General features: G+C 39.4%; 1 protein-coding gene across 1 annotated transcript in view; it reads left to right on the forward strand.

Moving 5' to 3' along the window:
- The window catches only part of LOC113681162 (uncharacterized), a 22,697-nt gene continuing 6,150 nt past the window's right edge, over positions 1-16,547 (forward strand). The window contains exons 1-16 of the mRNA XM_089205266.1: positions 1-919; positions 4,392-4,927; positions 5,399-5,755; positions 5,978-6,422; positions 8,403-8,698; positions 9,270-9,986; positions 10,654-10,932; positions 11,137-11,218; positions 11,459-11,893; positions 12,472-12,712; positions 12,948-13,089; positions 13,590-13,709; positions 14,037-14,129; positions 14,921-15,103; positions 15,245-15,923; positions 16,293-16,495. Of these exons, the coding sequence (XP_089061392.1) occupies positions 370-919; positions 4,392-4,927; positions 5,399-5,755; positions 5,978-6,422; positions 8,403-8,698; positions 9,270-9,986; positions 10,654-10,932; positions 11,137-11,218; positions 11,459-11,893; positions 12,472-12,712; positions 12,948-13,089; positions 13,590-13,709; positions 14,037-14,129; positions 14,921-15,103; positions 15,245-15,923; positions 16,293-16,495 (5,358 nt within the window). The 5' untranslated portion in view covers positions 1-369. The remainder of the gene's footprint in view (positions 920-4,391; positions 4,928-5,398; positions 5,756-5,977; positions 6,423-8,402; positions 8,699-9,269; positions 9,987-10,653; positions 10,933-11,136; positions 11,219-11,458; positions 11,894-12,471; positions 12,713-12,947; positions 13,090-13,589; positions 13,710-14,036; positions 14,130-14,920; positions 15,104-15,244; positions 15,924-16,292; positions 16,496-16,547) is intronic.

Below are 16,547 nucleotides of genomic sequence, written 5' to 3' on the forward strand. Positions count from 1 at the left end.
AAAACAATGGTCAAGAAGGAACGCCTGATAGAATTCGTACAGCCTAGAGGTTTCTTGGAAAGGTATTGTCAATCATTTCTGCGTTTTAATTGGGTGAATAAGGTGGAAAAGGAAGTGACACCTTTCTTTCATTTTGAGAAAAATGTGTTGCGGTTTTTATTCACCGGTAGGTTTTGCAACGTTATGCAAGATCTTACTTAGTCTACGTCGAGGTTTTGGCAGAATTATCGACGTCGAACTTACCAGTCATTGACGCGGAAAGTTTTGGGGAACCACTTGACCAAATAATCAATCTTTGCTCGTTTTGACTGTGCAATTGTCGAGTTTTGCCATTGTTTAGCATATCTTGTCGCGGCATTGTTACCAGCTATGGCGAGTGGTTCGAGATCGACCGATAAGTTAAAAAAACTGGATCAACTGAAGAACGAGGTTGTTGAAATTTTACGTTCTTATGATGGCCATTGTTTGGATATTTCAAAATTCAAGAGTGAGTACAAGCAAAGATTTAGGAGAACTTTTGAGAAAGATTATAATGCACTTTTGAAAGGAAAAAAGTTCAGCAGTTTCATGGCAGAGTTAGATATTGTTGAACTACAAAAATCTAACGAAAACCAAAGCATCATTCTCATGAAATTGAAAGAACCAAATCCATGCAAGCTTAAATCGTCCATTTCGGGTGCTGGCTCTCAGCAAGAAAGTTCAGATTCCAATGATGCACTAGGTAAATTAGAAAAATCACCGTTTAGAGAAAGACTCTCTTCGGCTGGAGGTCTTCCAAATGTTGCAAATACAGCTGTCATCCCACCAGGTACTAAGGATGAAAGCAAACGGGATATGACAGATCCGTCACTGGTAAAATCTGTTACATCGGTGACTGTCTCACCTCTATCACTGCCAACTTCAAGTGTCAAGAACAAAGGTATGTAAATCAGTATTTCCCTATTCAATTTGAAGATTTTAGTTTAAGAAAGAGGGGTTTGTAAAGGGAAGAAAAATTGGCGAGTGTATTAGGTACTGCTAATACAAGTGGCTGGGTCAATTTTGTTACTTCGATATGAAGCGAATATTTTGGTTCTTACCTTAAAGCCCAAGTGGTTATTATGGGGACCTTTGTTGGGTAGTCAAGCAGCAACCTGTACTGATCGATCTTCCTTTAACGTACCAAGTACATGTATTTATGGTCAACAGTGAAAGAGAGATAAAAATTAATTTTGCATAAAATCTATTATGATATTGCACAATGAATTTTTCTATTAAACCACCCATCATGGGGAATTTTCTTTAACCAATCATGTGTCACATAAAAAAAAGGAGTAAATATGCTAAGCTAATACTGTAAGATTTCAACCTATCGGATGTATTATTAAAAATTATATTGCATCCAATGTTTTTTATCCTGGAATGAATTGTGTTTCACTTGTCATATTGCTTTTTGTTAGACAAATAAAGATGACTTACTTGTTGAAACTAGATGCTCCAAGAGCATTTACTTGGGCTTTGTATCGCAATATCAGTCGTACTTTACAAGTATCAAACACAGTAAAAACAAATTAAAGAATCAGGATATTTAACACGAGAGTTAAGCTTACATATTTACTATTCAAGTGGCTTCGTTGAGTATCCTCTTCATCCATGCAATAGCTTGTTGTTTGCCTCACCTTTGAAGTTCTTTTCATGAAGATTTTTTATTTTTTCAATTCAACATCTGAGGTGTTCGTCTGGGCATCACAGTCATCATAGTTTGTTGTTTAAGAAGTGAGTAGTCGTAGTTTTGACAATTTTTTCATAGTTTGATCTAATATATGGCTCATTAGTTATCTTGCAAGAACTGGAATGAACCTTGCTAATTTGGCTATCTTTCAATTTGGGGCCACTCGTGGCTCCAAGAGTCTCATGTACAAATTGAGTAGATGTCTATGCCACCTTTACTTTCCTTTGATACCTGGGCAATATTGATGTCAAAGCTTTGCCCAATCCCCTTCTGTATGGTACTGTCTATATGTCAGTAAAGGATATAATGTGGCTTTTGAATTTGTTTAGGTCTTTATGACAACCTTGGAAAAATGTTGTGTACTACAAACAAGTACACAAAATTTTTCCTTGTGTACTGGCTAATTGCTTACATTACCATCTTCTTAAGTGGCATAAAATGACACCAAACTTTTAACGTCTTTTACTGTTTCAGCCCATTTGGGTTGTTGGGGCAGACATTCTTTCAGATCTTTCATTTGATGGATTCAGGTACTTTCTTGTCTCTCTGGATACAATCTTACACACTACTACAACCAGGCAGCATCCTTCTAGGTCAAAGAGTGTTCGCTTATCATGGAAATCTAATTAGTAAGTCTCGTAAATCATGCATCACTCGCTTTTCAAATGGCAAATCATGCTTCACCTTGTGATGTCTGGTCCCACGTAATACAGACAATTTGGGTTCAATCACATGTTGCCCTGCAAATTTTGGGGCCATCACGTGTCATGTAAAAACCATTTGCTACCCTCAATACTCTTTTTTTTTTCCAAGCAAATAATTTTTCTTCTTTTGACTATTTTATGAGCCAAATGGTGATTTTGATAAGAGTCATTGTGGTAACCCCATAATGATTTAGCTCCTCAGTTGTAACATTTAATGAAATCTAGCAGGGAACATATTATTATAATTGTGGCAACCTGTGCTCTGATTGAAAAAACAGTTTTCCTTTTACAATGGACAGAATGTCTGATGGTGTTCAAGAAAGTAAAATTCCTGCAAGCCCTACTGCCTTCTCTTTTTTTCACAAATCCTCACCATATTTTGACAGAGTTTATACATATGTACATACATACATCAACTTTATTTATACGTGATGAATGATAAAAGCTAAATGCTCATGGGGTCATGTGTTTACCATATTTACCCGTGTATAAGACACACTTTTTTCTTTAAAAATAACCATCAAAATCGCGACACATATTATACACAGTTTCTAAAGTAACAAAAGCCTAGTAGTAATTGGTCTTTAATAGCTTGAGTTAAATAATCTACTGATGAAACATTTTCAATTTCAATCCACAAACACAACAAAGAAATTAAAGAAAGCCTTGTAGTAATTGGTCTTTATTGGCTTGAGTTAAATAATCTACCAATGAGACATTTTCAAATTTGATCCTTAAATAAATTTAGTATAGTATTTAAGAAACAGCTGACGAGATAAACATTACGATCGTACTGTATTACTGTAATCACAAGCAATAAGAAATTCGAAATAGTAACGAAACTTACCACTGTGAAATGTCAGTTGTACAGGAAGAATTAACGTTTTTTTTTTGCTTTGAAAACTTTTTTTTATGAAAAATTTGGTCAAAATTGGGGTGTGTATTATACATGGGCACGTATTATACACGGGTAAATACAGTAGTTATCTAATCAAATTAATGAGAAACTTAATAAATAGCTGAGGCTCTTAACAAATACTGAAATCTCATGTAAATACAATTGTAATATCTTGAAATCCTAAAAATATCTAAAATCCTGATTGCTAAAATTATCAGCCAATTCTTTACAAAAGATGATATGGGTTCCTCAGTTTATTAGGCTTAATACTGGAAATGTGGACATATCACCCACACTTACAGAAATGCTGCACTTCAAGTTTGGCACCTTATATTTTTGAAAAAAAGTTTTTGAAAAGAAATCAATAGAAATTACTTTAGTGCATTCTTGAGAAGTTTCTGTATTTTGGTTGGTTTACTGGAAGAACACAAGTGAGAAGACAATCACACTTACAACAGAAAATAGCTTTAATCTTTACCCATAATTTTAGCTGTTAAGGCTAGGAGCTTGATGGCACATTAATATCATGTGATTACTTAAGATGAAGCAATACTCCCAGAACATAGTCAGAATGATCTGACTGTACCAGGTACATGTGCTTGTATTTCAAGAACCTGCCAGGTTATTGTTGAACCCACCACCTTCCATTTAACAGTCTTCTGCATTTTAGCCCTTTACACCCGAACATCAGAATTCATATTCTCCATACTGTTCTCTTTATATTTACTAAGGTGCTGACAAGGAGAATTTGTCTAAAAATCAAGGGTTTCTTTAGTTGGTGATCATTTCCTTTATTCTCATGGCATTAATGTGTTATTCAGGGGTGATATTGTACGGAGATATTAGATGCTAGTCACTCTTAGGAGTTAAAGGGTAACATAATTGATGAACTGAACTAGCTGGCAATAATAGGATTGGAAGCCATTTGAAAAAAGATCTGCAAGTGTTGTTGGCCTATTCATATGGGCCAACAACATTGATGACAATTATGCAGTTCTGTACTTGGGTAGAAATGGCTATGGTAAATGTTACTGTTGGATATAATGTTTTCTTCTACTTACCACACTTGTGTCTGTAGCTTCAAGTGCCCAATTACATAGGACCCCATCACAAAAGATAAAACACTCTACTGGAAGTCCGCAGGCCACAGCATTGCCACTTGCTGAAATAATGCAACAACAAGCTAAAGAAGCAATACAGCTTGCTGGTGTAGGCCTCCCTTCTCCTCATGCTGGCTATGGAAGGCTACTGCAAGAGGTGAACATGCCCAATCCAGCAGGAAGAGAGCTTCTTTTTTCACCCCCTGAATACAATGAAACAAGGATTCGAGAAGTTGGTACTCCGGGTCCTTTTGAGAAGTCAATCAGCCATGCCCATGATAAATTGAATAGCATAACAAGCAAGGGGAAATCTGTAAGAAATGATTTTCGTGAGGTTAACAAGGTAGCAGAAGAGATCATCACTTCCTTGTCAGAAAAAGGTCGCTTTGTTGGTCTGGAGGAGGTAAAAGCTGAGCTGTGCAAAGAGTTTGGAAAAACAAGTCTTACTGCATTGGGTTTCAGAAAAGAGAGAGATATTCCTGCCCTTAAGGAGCTAATTGAAATGCAGGCTAAAGTGAGTTAAATTTTGTGTAAAGTAGTCATTTTTGGAAGTTCTTATTCTTGTTTTCAGGATTTTTTTGTGTACAGGCCATGATTAACAATTTGTGCCTAATTGCATGTATACTATTGGTTCTTATCCGTTTTGCAAAGTTTTGAAGTCCTTGACCTTGGTATGGTTCTGTCGCTCTATATCTGTCAACATAATATTTTACATAACCAGCATGTTGAGAAGACTATAACTACCTAAAATATTTTAGCTATGATATTCTTGCATTAAAACCAGTCACAAATGAGATCAGGGAAATGCATCTATTTGACCACAAAACCAAAAACTAACCATGGTGAAAGTGTCGCTTTCATTTCAGTTACCTAGTAGTTCCTTCCTCTAACACAATGTTTTATTGACATGACAATAATAGATTAGGAGAAACAAAAAAGTCACATTCAAATTATCTGATCTATTTTATCTGTGTTAATCCCAAAGGTCAACTTATTCGTCCATGCGTACGTCATGTCAAACAGCATCTCCACTTTGTTCGAGTTGAACCAAAGCCTTGCTGATTTGGGTTCAAAATCAGACTTCGAGGAGCTCAATTTGGGTCCTCTATTGAAACAGCCTGTGGTGTATGACATGTTTAAAGCTCCTCAAGGTCTTCCCCAGGTACCTCACGTGACAACTATTCAGATTTTGAAGCACTTGGAGAACTACATGGACAAGGAAGATCTGTGGCGCAAGAAAGTTGATTTAGAGAAATTCATGGAGTACCTCTCTGAAGAGTATCAGTGCGGCACTCCTTTTGACCTTGGCGTCAGGATACAGAGCATTGGACTGGCTATCTCGGTAATGTTACTCAATCTTTTTCTTTACATTCCTTTATTTTAAGCTTAAGATCAAGTCTAATAAAGCGCGCGCGTTATTTGACCTTTCAAAAACATTATTATACTTCTCTGGGTTGGCCCAAAGGGAAGTACATCATTAGTGAACAAGCCCCTTTATATCCCTCAGCGACCTCATTTTTATTAATTAATATGGGCTGTTTATTTGTTTTAATTAATTTGTTAGGTGATTAAAAAAGCCAAACGTTGCGAGAGCGAGAAGTGGAAAGATATCAGAGAACAGGTGTCAGCCGACATGGATGAAGAAATCCAGAGACGCTTGCGCAAAATCAAGAAAGATCTTCTTGGACAAGATCATGGCGATTCAAGGAGCTGTGTCAAGAAATTTCTCGACACATCCCCATCAGACGCCCTGCAGGCGGTGTTCAATTGCTGCTTGGAGATGTTTGATGGCAGTCGTGCAAAAAAGATCACTCAGTTCCTAACCACAGTTATTGAGGATTCGCTCGGGAGGCGATTATTTCAGCTTGCACTCTATATGAGTTGTAAGCGTCTGTTGGGAGACGCCTTGGAAAACCTGGTTGATGAGAGAGTGAAGACAGAGCTCGAGGCAGCCGCCAGCCTGGCAAGTCACACGGAGACAGAAACAGGGCCAGATCCACCAAGCGAAGGTTTGATATTTTTTGTTTTGGTTTATTTTGGGGAAAACATTCTGAAACCACCAGGCTGGATTTCGAGCTAAGAGCGTGCTGTACTTTCTCGCTGTATAAGGAACTTATCGCGCTATTGAGGAAACTACAGTACCACTCGCGTATACGTTAACAAAAAAACGGGAATAAAACGCGCCAAAAATCGCATGCAATTGCGAATTTAAACAAATCGTGTGCGTCAAAAAATCGCACTTGCGCGCATAAGCTTGATACATCTGCCTCGTTAGTATGTATGAAGTAGTCTTTTTGTTTTCCTATTGTTTTCCTAGCTGGCGGTTTATCGTTTTAAAGAATAAACTACAATGTGATAGCACTAAACTACTATACGATTACCAACGACAAGCAAACTTGTTCGTTGTTCGGCCTTGTCCGACCTTCCCGATATGCTGTTACTAATGCGACTTCGTAATTGGAATATTTAAATTCCAACGGAATTCTTATATCAAAATAACTATTTCTTACTTCGTAGAAAAAAATCCGTCACAAGGGTTTGGAATTTGTTCAAAATAAATTTATTCACTGTGTATCGTAATTCGGTAGAATCAGGTAAGGCGCCCTTTTGTAACCAGTTGTCGCGTTCTGAATGCAAACACACGCGTGAATGCTTATTTCATAGCTTTTAGTTCGTGTAGTGTGATCGTCCGGGTGTGTGTAGTTCTGAAAAGAACTGTTGTTGGTGACTGACGTTTCGACTATCTGTGCGATAGTCATCTTCAGAGTCAAGTGAGGAGTAGTTGTCAGTCGATGATGTTATAAAGTCTGGTCTGTTGAACGTGATTGGTCTGTTTAGCCGTGATGTGATTGGCTGGAAGACTCGTGTAGAGTTTGTTAACAGTCATTGGTCGGTTTCGATCCGTCTGTTGTTTGTCGGGCTGTTTGTCGGTTTGTTCACGTCGTTAATGAGTCGTTTGTAAGGTGCTGGTAACTGTTGACATCTGTTGAGAGGTGTCTGTTCTAAGTTAGTGAACCAGCTTTCCAGAGTCAGTCGTTGAAAATAGTTTGTACTGTAGGTTAAGCATTTAGCAGAGTCCCAGTCGATTCTGTGATTAGTTTCTACCAGTCTCACCAATGTAGGAGGCCTGGCAGTCGGAGCATTCGATCTTATAAATCGCTCCCTGTCTGTTGTTGGGTTCGTCTTTGTCTTTAACGTTGGTCAGTAAATGTCGTAAAGTAGTAATAGGCCTGTGAGCTACGCGAATGCTGTAAGGTTGTAGGATCCGCGCGATAGCCTCAGAAGTGCCTTTGATGTAGGGTATAGCAGCTGTAGTCGTGATAGATGTGGAGTCCCTGTTAGTTTCTGTAGTGTCGGTTACTCTGTGAGTGTTTCGTCTAATGAAGTCAGTGTTGTAGTTGTTTTTGTCAAAAACGCGGTCAAGGTACTTGTTTTCGTCAGATAAACTGTCCGGTGTGTTGCAAACAAGTTGCGCTCGTCTTGTTAATGTCTTGATAGTCGTAGCTTTGTGGGAAGTCGGGTTGTAGGATGTTTCGTCAAGAAGTCTGTCGGTATGCGTCGGTTTTCTGTATATTGTTGTTCGTAGTTCGTTGTTGTTTCGGCTTACCAAACAGTCGAGAAAAGGAAGCTTGCCGTCTTCTTCGATCTCCCTGGTAAACTGAATGTCGGTGTTTTGTTCGTTAAGGCGATTGTGAAAAGCGTCAATTTCGTCTTTGTGTACGGCGGTAAATGTGTCGTCAACGTAGCGTAACCAAAGCGGTATGGTTTGTCGGCAAGTTGCAAGGGCGCGTTCCTCGATGTTTTGCATCACAATTTCTGCGACCGTTCATCGGTGAACATGCTGTTCTCGAAAACTGGTGCATTCATCCCGCCATTTATACAAGAACAATAACGGTATAAGTTCTAATCGCTTATTTTAATGGTATTCATAGATAGTTCATAGATAGTTCATTTTAATAATTTTTCATCATTTTATATGTGTGTGATAGGAATTATTGTCAAAGAAGTAAATGAGTGGCTGAATAAGGCGGAGCACACTGACCTAGCGACGCTAGCCAGAATTGAGGAAAATGTCATGAACAGATATTCAGAATTTGATGGTTTTGAAGCGTTCGGTTATGGTTCCTTCCTGAAGATCTTGATGAAACACAAAGCGCTGCGTGAAGCCATAGCTGAGGTTGGTGGAATTGCTTCGTCTGGCAAAAGAGGAACCGGGCTTGGACTTCGAGTGTCACTTGATAGTGTGCTAGATTTTATATCTCAGTGCGGAACTGAACCATCTCCGGTAAGTAAAAATTACAATTTTATTAATTCTAGCGTTTAAATATGAAATAATACGAACAAAAGCAACCTCAACCTCAGGAATACTGTAATTCGTGTCTTGTGGTAACAGATCTTAGAAAATTGTATGGAAAAATCTTGGGCTTACTTTATTCGCTGTAAGTAAACTTACATCGGTACCAACCAGCAGCTTAAGGGATCTTAATTCGTTCACTTAACACATAACCACATATTAAGATCAAAATTCCACAATGTACGTTACGTTTACGGAGACTTTTGGTCACATTTACCCTTTACAATCCAACATCAGTATGCACATTCTCCGCACTGTTTTGAAACGATTTTTACATGTACTGTATGATACTGACAAGTTGTACTGACCTATAGTTCGTAGTAGTATCGTTTTTTTTTTCTCATGACTTTAATATTAGATCAAGAAGTGATATTTTTTGGCGACATTAGCAGCTTGTCATTCTAAGGGGTAAAAGGTTTAATTTAATGGACGGTGATTTTTATCAAGTTTGAACGTAAGCCTATCCTGTTGAGCAAGCTCACTTCTTTTGCCTTTTGTTTAGGAGTCCATAGAACAGTACTTGTGTGATTACTACAATGTCAGTAAAGTGACGGATCTCGGATTTGGCTCCGCTGCGAATTTGGTGAAAAAAGCTGCAGAGCGAAAGAACTTAGTGGGGGTGAACATTCCTTCGATTGTTTACGAAGCTGCTCTTTTTCGTCACAGCTCTGGAGTGGGAGATACGGATGGCACCAGCCTAAGCACGCATAGCGGTGGCGTTCTGGGTTTTAAGAGTAAAGAAGAAGCTTTAGAAGCTATAAAAAGCACTCCCCTCCTCGAAGATGTTTCCCTCTGGACTCACTGGGATGAGGTTTTCGGTGGAGAGGTCTCTAAACTTGGCGACCTAAAGTCATTTTTGGAAAATGAAGGGATTCTTTTGAGTACTAAAAAGACATCTTCCCAAATTCAAAATCCTCTGGTTGTCATGGAAACATCTCCTGGTGTTCTTCTGCGAGTCACTATGGACACATCGCCGGACATGTTTAGAGAATGCACGCGTCACCGAGATGTGATAGGAGCGACTGGGCATTTGGTTTCCATGGTAGTGATGAATGGTGGTGTTTCTAACACCCCAGTGGCTCTTTTAGCCAATCATGTACAATCGTCATTAGCATCAATGGGAGTTGACGACAGAGGTGATAGCGATCATCGATCTACTTTTGTTCTTAAATGTTTGACCCGTATGCCACTCAGATTAGCACAGGCAGTTGGAGCAAAGGTGTGTATTAGTACTTACGTAGATCGTCGGCTAACCTTTTGTATGAACTCAGACTAGCGTCAAGAGCGCGTCCTGCTCTTCCTCTCCCAGTCTTCCTGATCATCGTTAATGTTGCCTTTATTGGCTTCAAAACATGACTGCTTTAGTGCCTTAACAAACTTGGCTAGGAATGCTTTTGTCAACTCAGTAATGTTAGGTAGACTGAAAGCGTCAAGCATAGGGCCCCCTTTTGGTTTTAGGCTACCGCTAAGAGGAGCATCAGCGTACAGGAGGCTTGAAACAAGCATTAATTATAATCACTGTCATGCGAAAGGTACGATGTTTTTTTCATTAAAAAAAACGTTTTTAAGTGCAAAGATAACCAGCGTTCTAAAGGCTTTTTCGTTCTTAGGAACTGAGTTGATAATACAAATTGGCCAGCATAGAGAGTTTATGAAGCTGACGTTGTGAACGTTAGCCTTTCGTCAGAACGAACACAAGAATTGTGACTTATGTGCGATTTCAATACAGAAATATGGGGCTACACCAAGGCTTGTCATGAAGTCTCTCATGTAGTCTGTGAATGGGTTACCAAAGCACTTTGATTCGCAATATTTCTTCGTTGTTAGACTGAAAATTTGGCGTTTTTTTTCCATAGTCATTCTAACCACCTGTCTCTGTTGTTTAGGTTTTCTTTGAGCCTCTCAAAAAGTTAGTTGGCTCAACCGAGGCAGCATCCTTGCTGCTTAGAAGCTGCTTTACCCAGTCTCAACGCGGCCGTCTTCACCTCCTGGGCTTTGCCTTGGGGATAGGTGAGTGGAGAGATGACTTTCTCAGCAGAGTTGCGTGCAAAAGAGAGGAAGACGAAGGCTTGGTCTCCGGTGGTTACAGTGATGACGAACAAAAGAGACCGATTGCTGTTGTCAAGCCAGTTGCGGCTCATGTTTCGTCAACGCTGCAGACAGAGGTGTGTAGACTGAAATTTCCTTTGATCTTTTTAGAAGCGTATGAAGATTGTTAAACATAGTTGTTGGAATTGTATGAAGATTGTTAAACATAGTTGTTGGAATTGCCCCCTTTTGGTACCTCTAATATAATTTTTTTTACGTTGTATCATCTGAGAGTGGCTTTTCCTGGTATAATGACTATGGTAACAGCTATTTTTTTCTAGACTTCCACGGAAAGTGAATCAGAGGGCGATGTAGCAGTTTCTAAAGATCAACAAAACTTTGCTGAGAAGGCTGGAGACGAAGGTATTTTTTGCAGGCCCTTCTTCCTTCTTTGCTTCCTTTATACCTTCCGGTTTCCCTTCTATCTTTTGCGTTCTTCATTCCTCACTCATTGTCTACTTAATCTATAATTTCTGCCGAGTACTTTAATTTTCGGACCTTCTGTTCCTCTTTCTGGCCCAGTAGCCAAACCCTTCGCATCATGATAATGTGCCTTGATCCATAAGCCTAAATTTTGTCGCATTTTTTTTACAATCTTAACAGTTACATCGAGCACTCAGGATGAATTTCCAGAAGTACCTCCCACTCCTTGTGCTCCTCCCAGACAGCAAGAAGATGAATGCAAAGCAGTAATCGACCAAATTCGCCGAGATGACTTTGGAATCGGTATTGAGCTCGGAGAAGAGGAGTCCAAACTTGTCCAGCGACAGCGCGAAAGAGAAGGTCGTGGCTTAGCACGTCTGTCCAGTGAGCTCTACTCTAGGGACACCCACTTTGTGTTGGAGCTCGTTCAGAATGCAGACGATAATTCCTACCCCGAGGTGTGTTCTGACCCAGGATTTCCGTCCCTTTTGTTCGTCCTCGAGCGGGACAGGATCGTGATACTGAACAACGAGATTGGATTTGAGGAGAAGAATATCCGTGCGTTGTGTGATGTCGGAAGAAGTACCAAAGGGAAACATCGCTATGGCTACATTGGTAAGTGGGTACATGTGAGTCTTGCATTATAAGATTAATTTCGCCCATTTCGGCAATGGAAACTAATTCTCACCTAGTTTGCGCATACTTCCAGTGTGATCACAGCATCCGTAATTTCCGTCTTAAGAGGTTCGTAAGTTTGGTTCTTCGATTGCTTAGGTTATGGGTGTTTTCCCTTGTCTACAAAAAATTTTGATGTTTCAAGGTCACAAAGAGTTGCAAGGATAAGACTGCAGATCAATTAAATTAAGGATCAACGCTTATCTACGCTAAGGTTTTCCTAGAGTAATTGTTTCCACATGAAAACCTTTCTTTTGATTTTGCGTACAAAATAGTTTGATGTTTCAAAGTCACAAATAGCTACAGGGGGTTATCTACAGATTTAGTAAAAGATTTATGCCTATTTAAACGCAAGGTTTTCCTGAAGGAATGGGTTCACGTGGAAATGTGTAACGCAGAGTCTCAGTACTTACACACAATCCACTTTTAGAACACCTTTCTGTTTGGTCAGTATTATGACCTACAAAATGGAGTGATAGAAATTTATTGTAGATGTTCATTGTTCTGCGCAATTTTAGGACAAAAAGGTATTGGTTTTAAGTCAGTCTTCCGGGTTACTGATTGCCCCGAAGTCCATTCCAATGGATATCACATTCGATTTGACGCTAAAAGCGGGCCAATTGGTTACATTCTTCCTGAGTGGGTTGGAGGCAATTGTTCGGAGGAACGAACCATGGAGGATTTGGGAGACGAATCTGTTGATGATGAGAAAGGAGATAATGGCAGTGGAGCAAGCAGTTCCGGGGATGAATTTAGCTTGTAAGTTTAGACTTTTATACCCCTTCCGACAGGAGAATCCTTGGTGAATTGTCACGCACAGAAACAGGTGTCTAAACTTAGCATGTTTTCAAAACGAATTGTTTCAGGAAAGATTTAAACCAGACCTTCAACTAAAGCCTTGGTGACACTTGAGCGCTCTGCGAACTCGTTTTTTTGTTTTCTTGTTACATTGTTTATTCAAAATTCTTTCTTTTCCCTCTTTTTTTCCCCGTAGCTGGCCGACTCGCATAGTTCTACCATTAAATGATGAACATCGACAGAACGAGAAGTCCTCTCTGGCGCCCAGGTTTCACGATATCCGTCCCTCACTCTTGCTATTCTTGCATCGTTTGCGAGGAATCTTTATTCACGACAAGGTGGATTTGAACTCTGTGTCAACAAATTAAAATACTCATTGTTCTCTTAGCAGGTTTCTATACAAACATAGGTAATTAAGACTCCAGACAAAAACTCGTAATTAGTATCAACTCTCAACGCATTCATTATTAATATTGGTGAATTTCAGTTCTCCTTTTGCTCCTTACCGTTGTTGTCGGTGGTATTCTTATTTATAGCAGCAGCAAGGGCCATGAACATCATCAGATATCGAACCACGCAATTGTCAAATAACATTCTAAATTGTAGATGGTAAAATTCACCTCTGCTAATTCTTCTTCCTTTCAATGCAACGGTTTTCTTGTTCGAACCAGTCAGTTTATTTTTGGTTCTCTGAACGGATTGAAATCTGAGCCATTTCCATATTTCTCAATCTGATCACGAAGTTGGCAAGATCAAAACTTTATGCCCTCTACATTTGTTGCTTTTACTACTTGGCTAAAATTGCCGAAAATCGCCTAACCTTTCAATTTTTCTCCAGGTACATAATAGTCGCAGTGAAATGATAAGGAAGGACCTGGGAGATAATATCATGGAAATCAAGCACACCAAAGGCACAGATCGGTGGCTCGTTATCAAAAAACAGCTCGATGCCTCAAACGTAAGAAGACAGCTTACGATTACCTTAAAAGTACAAATGTATTGCCGTTTTGCTGCTGATAAGGCCGGCAATCAAAGTTTGTTATCTTTAAAATCATTGATATGTAAGTGGTACCAGGGATGATTGCAAGTACTTGTGCATCACACTGTCTTCATATTTATTTATTCGGCATTTGTACGAACTTTTCCTTTTTTTTAGTTTTATTGCCGTAATCTCTCATTCTACACTGAGTACGATCATCTAAGATTTTAATGGGTTTCGTGAAAAGCATATTACCAAAGCCGAACTTCTTATTTTAATTGCTTTTGTCACTTTAATTCAATTCAGATGAAAGAGGATGTAGAAATGACTGAGCTGGCGCTAGCTTTCCCTTTGTTTGATGACTCAGGCAGTACTTCAAGTCTACGGATTAGGCATCAGGTAAAGTTCACCATGTTACACTTCAGTTCTTGGCTTGTTTTAGTGTTTCCTGAAAATGATATGGAGTGAGAGCCAAGCGAAAAGGGTTTTCTGGAACCCCCTGAAATAAAATTACTTGTGAAGAAATGTATATCTCTTAAAAAACCTGTTGAAATTAATCTTCATTATACACCTGGAAAAAATACGAAAATATTCTCCTCTCGAAGAGCTTATCTTCCCTCAATTTAGTGTTGCTTGAAATATTTGAAAATTGATAAAACTGTAATTATAAAACACGTAAGCGAAATATGCAGCATTGACTGAGCTGTGGGGAAGGGAAATGTCTAGTCGTCATAGGGGCAAGGACAAAGGCAATAGAATCTGGCAAATTTGCACGCTTAAAGTAGCACAAGGGATCTGGAGCTCATCTGTTCTCTCTGTGTCCCTTGCAACAAAGGGGACGCAATAGCTAGGTACATATAAACCTGGGCATATTTCATGATCTTCTTAGAGCAAAATGAAAACAACGAATGGCACTCTAGCAAGTGTTTTGGTCATACTTTGTAATTATATGAATATTAACTTTTATAGGCGACACGGTTACCTAGCGGTTAGCGCGCTAGAGGTGACCTTGCGATGAACACTTACCTCATTCAAGTATAGTAACGATACTCCCAGGCGTTTCATGTCACGAGAACCAGTATAAGCTCCAGCGTGATGGGTTACTTGGTTTGAGTGTATACGTGAGGCTACTTTTACTTTTATCAGGGGAAGGCGGGCTTAGAATGTATTTTACTGTATATCTTCTACAGAAACTGCCGCCACAGAATGTGTTTGCGTATCTTCCCCTGAGAAGTTATGGTTTTCGATTCATCATTCAAGGCGACTTTGAGGTTCCTTCGTCTAGAGAGGATGTCGACAGTGACAAATCCTGGAACCAGTGGCTAAGGGAAGAGATTCCACAACTGTTTATTGACGCTCTTTCGGTGTTCATGGTAGGAAGACGTGAAGTTTTTCCAATCAGTCATTTTGTTTCCAGCTTCAAACCCTCTAAATTAAGGATCCAAATCTTGAGATTTTGAAATTTTAGGACTAAAACTTCAAAGTAATTGAAATATTTGTTTCTTTCTCAAAAGGTTCATCCATCCTTTTCCGGCCTTTCCTCGGTGGTTTCATATTTCCAATTTGTACCGCTTGAAGAGGAAATCCTCGACTTTTTTTCGCCTGTTGCTCGCCATATTTTAAAACTTCTTCAAAGCAAGTGTTGTATACCTGTAATCGTGTCCAGCAACGAAACTGAGGAACCGACCGAAGTTGTTGATAGAAAGAGCTACAATTGGGTTCTCCCCACTGAGGCTATTTTTTCCGAAGACAGCATCATACAGAAGCTCATAACCCCTGCCCTTTTGAAGGAGCACTTAGGGTTGAGCTACCTTCACCCAGAAATTGTTCCAGCACTAAATCCCACCCTTAGATCCCGTCTTGGAATCGAGACTTTGTCCAGCAGGCACTTGATGGACATTGGCAGAGCGGAGGTGAAAAAGGCTTCAAATGAATCAGATGAAGCCGCATCCCATAGTAAGGACTACAAACTGGATGTTGTGAAGATAGGTTGGGTAGCTCGTTGGTTGCAGTGCATGTATAGATGTCTCGAGCAGGAGCGAAATAGCAGTCAAGAAATGCTTGATCGAATTCGTTCTCTCAAGGTGATTCCGTTAACAGATGGCACATTCGTAAACCTTAAGGAAGACTCTGTTTTCCTACCGTTGTCTTTGCAGAAAATATCCGAGGGAGCTATTCCAAAGGCTAAGAAAGGTAGGTCCATATACAGATTTCATCACATAAAAACGGTATTGAAAGTATAATCCTTAAATTGTTAAACTCTTCACTTTTTGTCGTAAATGATTTAGCCTTTTTTCTTTCGGAAGAGGATGGCACAAAAACCCTCCATATTATAGCTCTTGTCGAGTTATCTTGAGGGATTCAACGTATTAGGGAGTCCAAATATCAATACTCAAATGAGTAGTACACCAAAAGTAAATCTATGCTCCGGAGAGCCGCTTGATTTAAATTATCAGATCAGTATACTGGAGTAATTGGCATTTGATAAAGCTTTTTCTCATTTTCAGAAAATAATATAGGATTTCGTTCTGGTCACGAAATTTTTCTGATATCTAACTTCAGGATCCAAATCTCAGGAGCAGACGACATTCTCGGTGCTCGAGAAAGACCTCTCCACAGTACACCCGTCTTTGTTCTCTTCGCTGGATGATATCGGTCGTTCTCAAGTTGAACAACTGTTGAGGAGTTTAGGAGTCAAAGTTTGGAGCCCTAAGGAGCTCGTCAACAGTCACATAATCCCAACTTTCAAGTCAGACAAGTGGAAGGTATTAAATTCGCATTGTACTTTTGGCAATGATGAATGTTTAGGCGAGAGTC

This window comes from Pocillopora damicornis, chromosome 4, assembly GCF_964200805.1.
Source record: "Pocillopora damicornis chromosome 4, jaPocDami1.2, whole genome shotgun sequence".
Lineage (NCBI taxonomy): Eukaryota > Metazoa > Cnidaria > Anthozoa > Scleractinia > Pocilloporidae > Pocillopora > Pocillopora damicornis.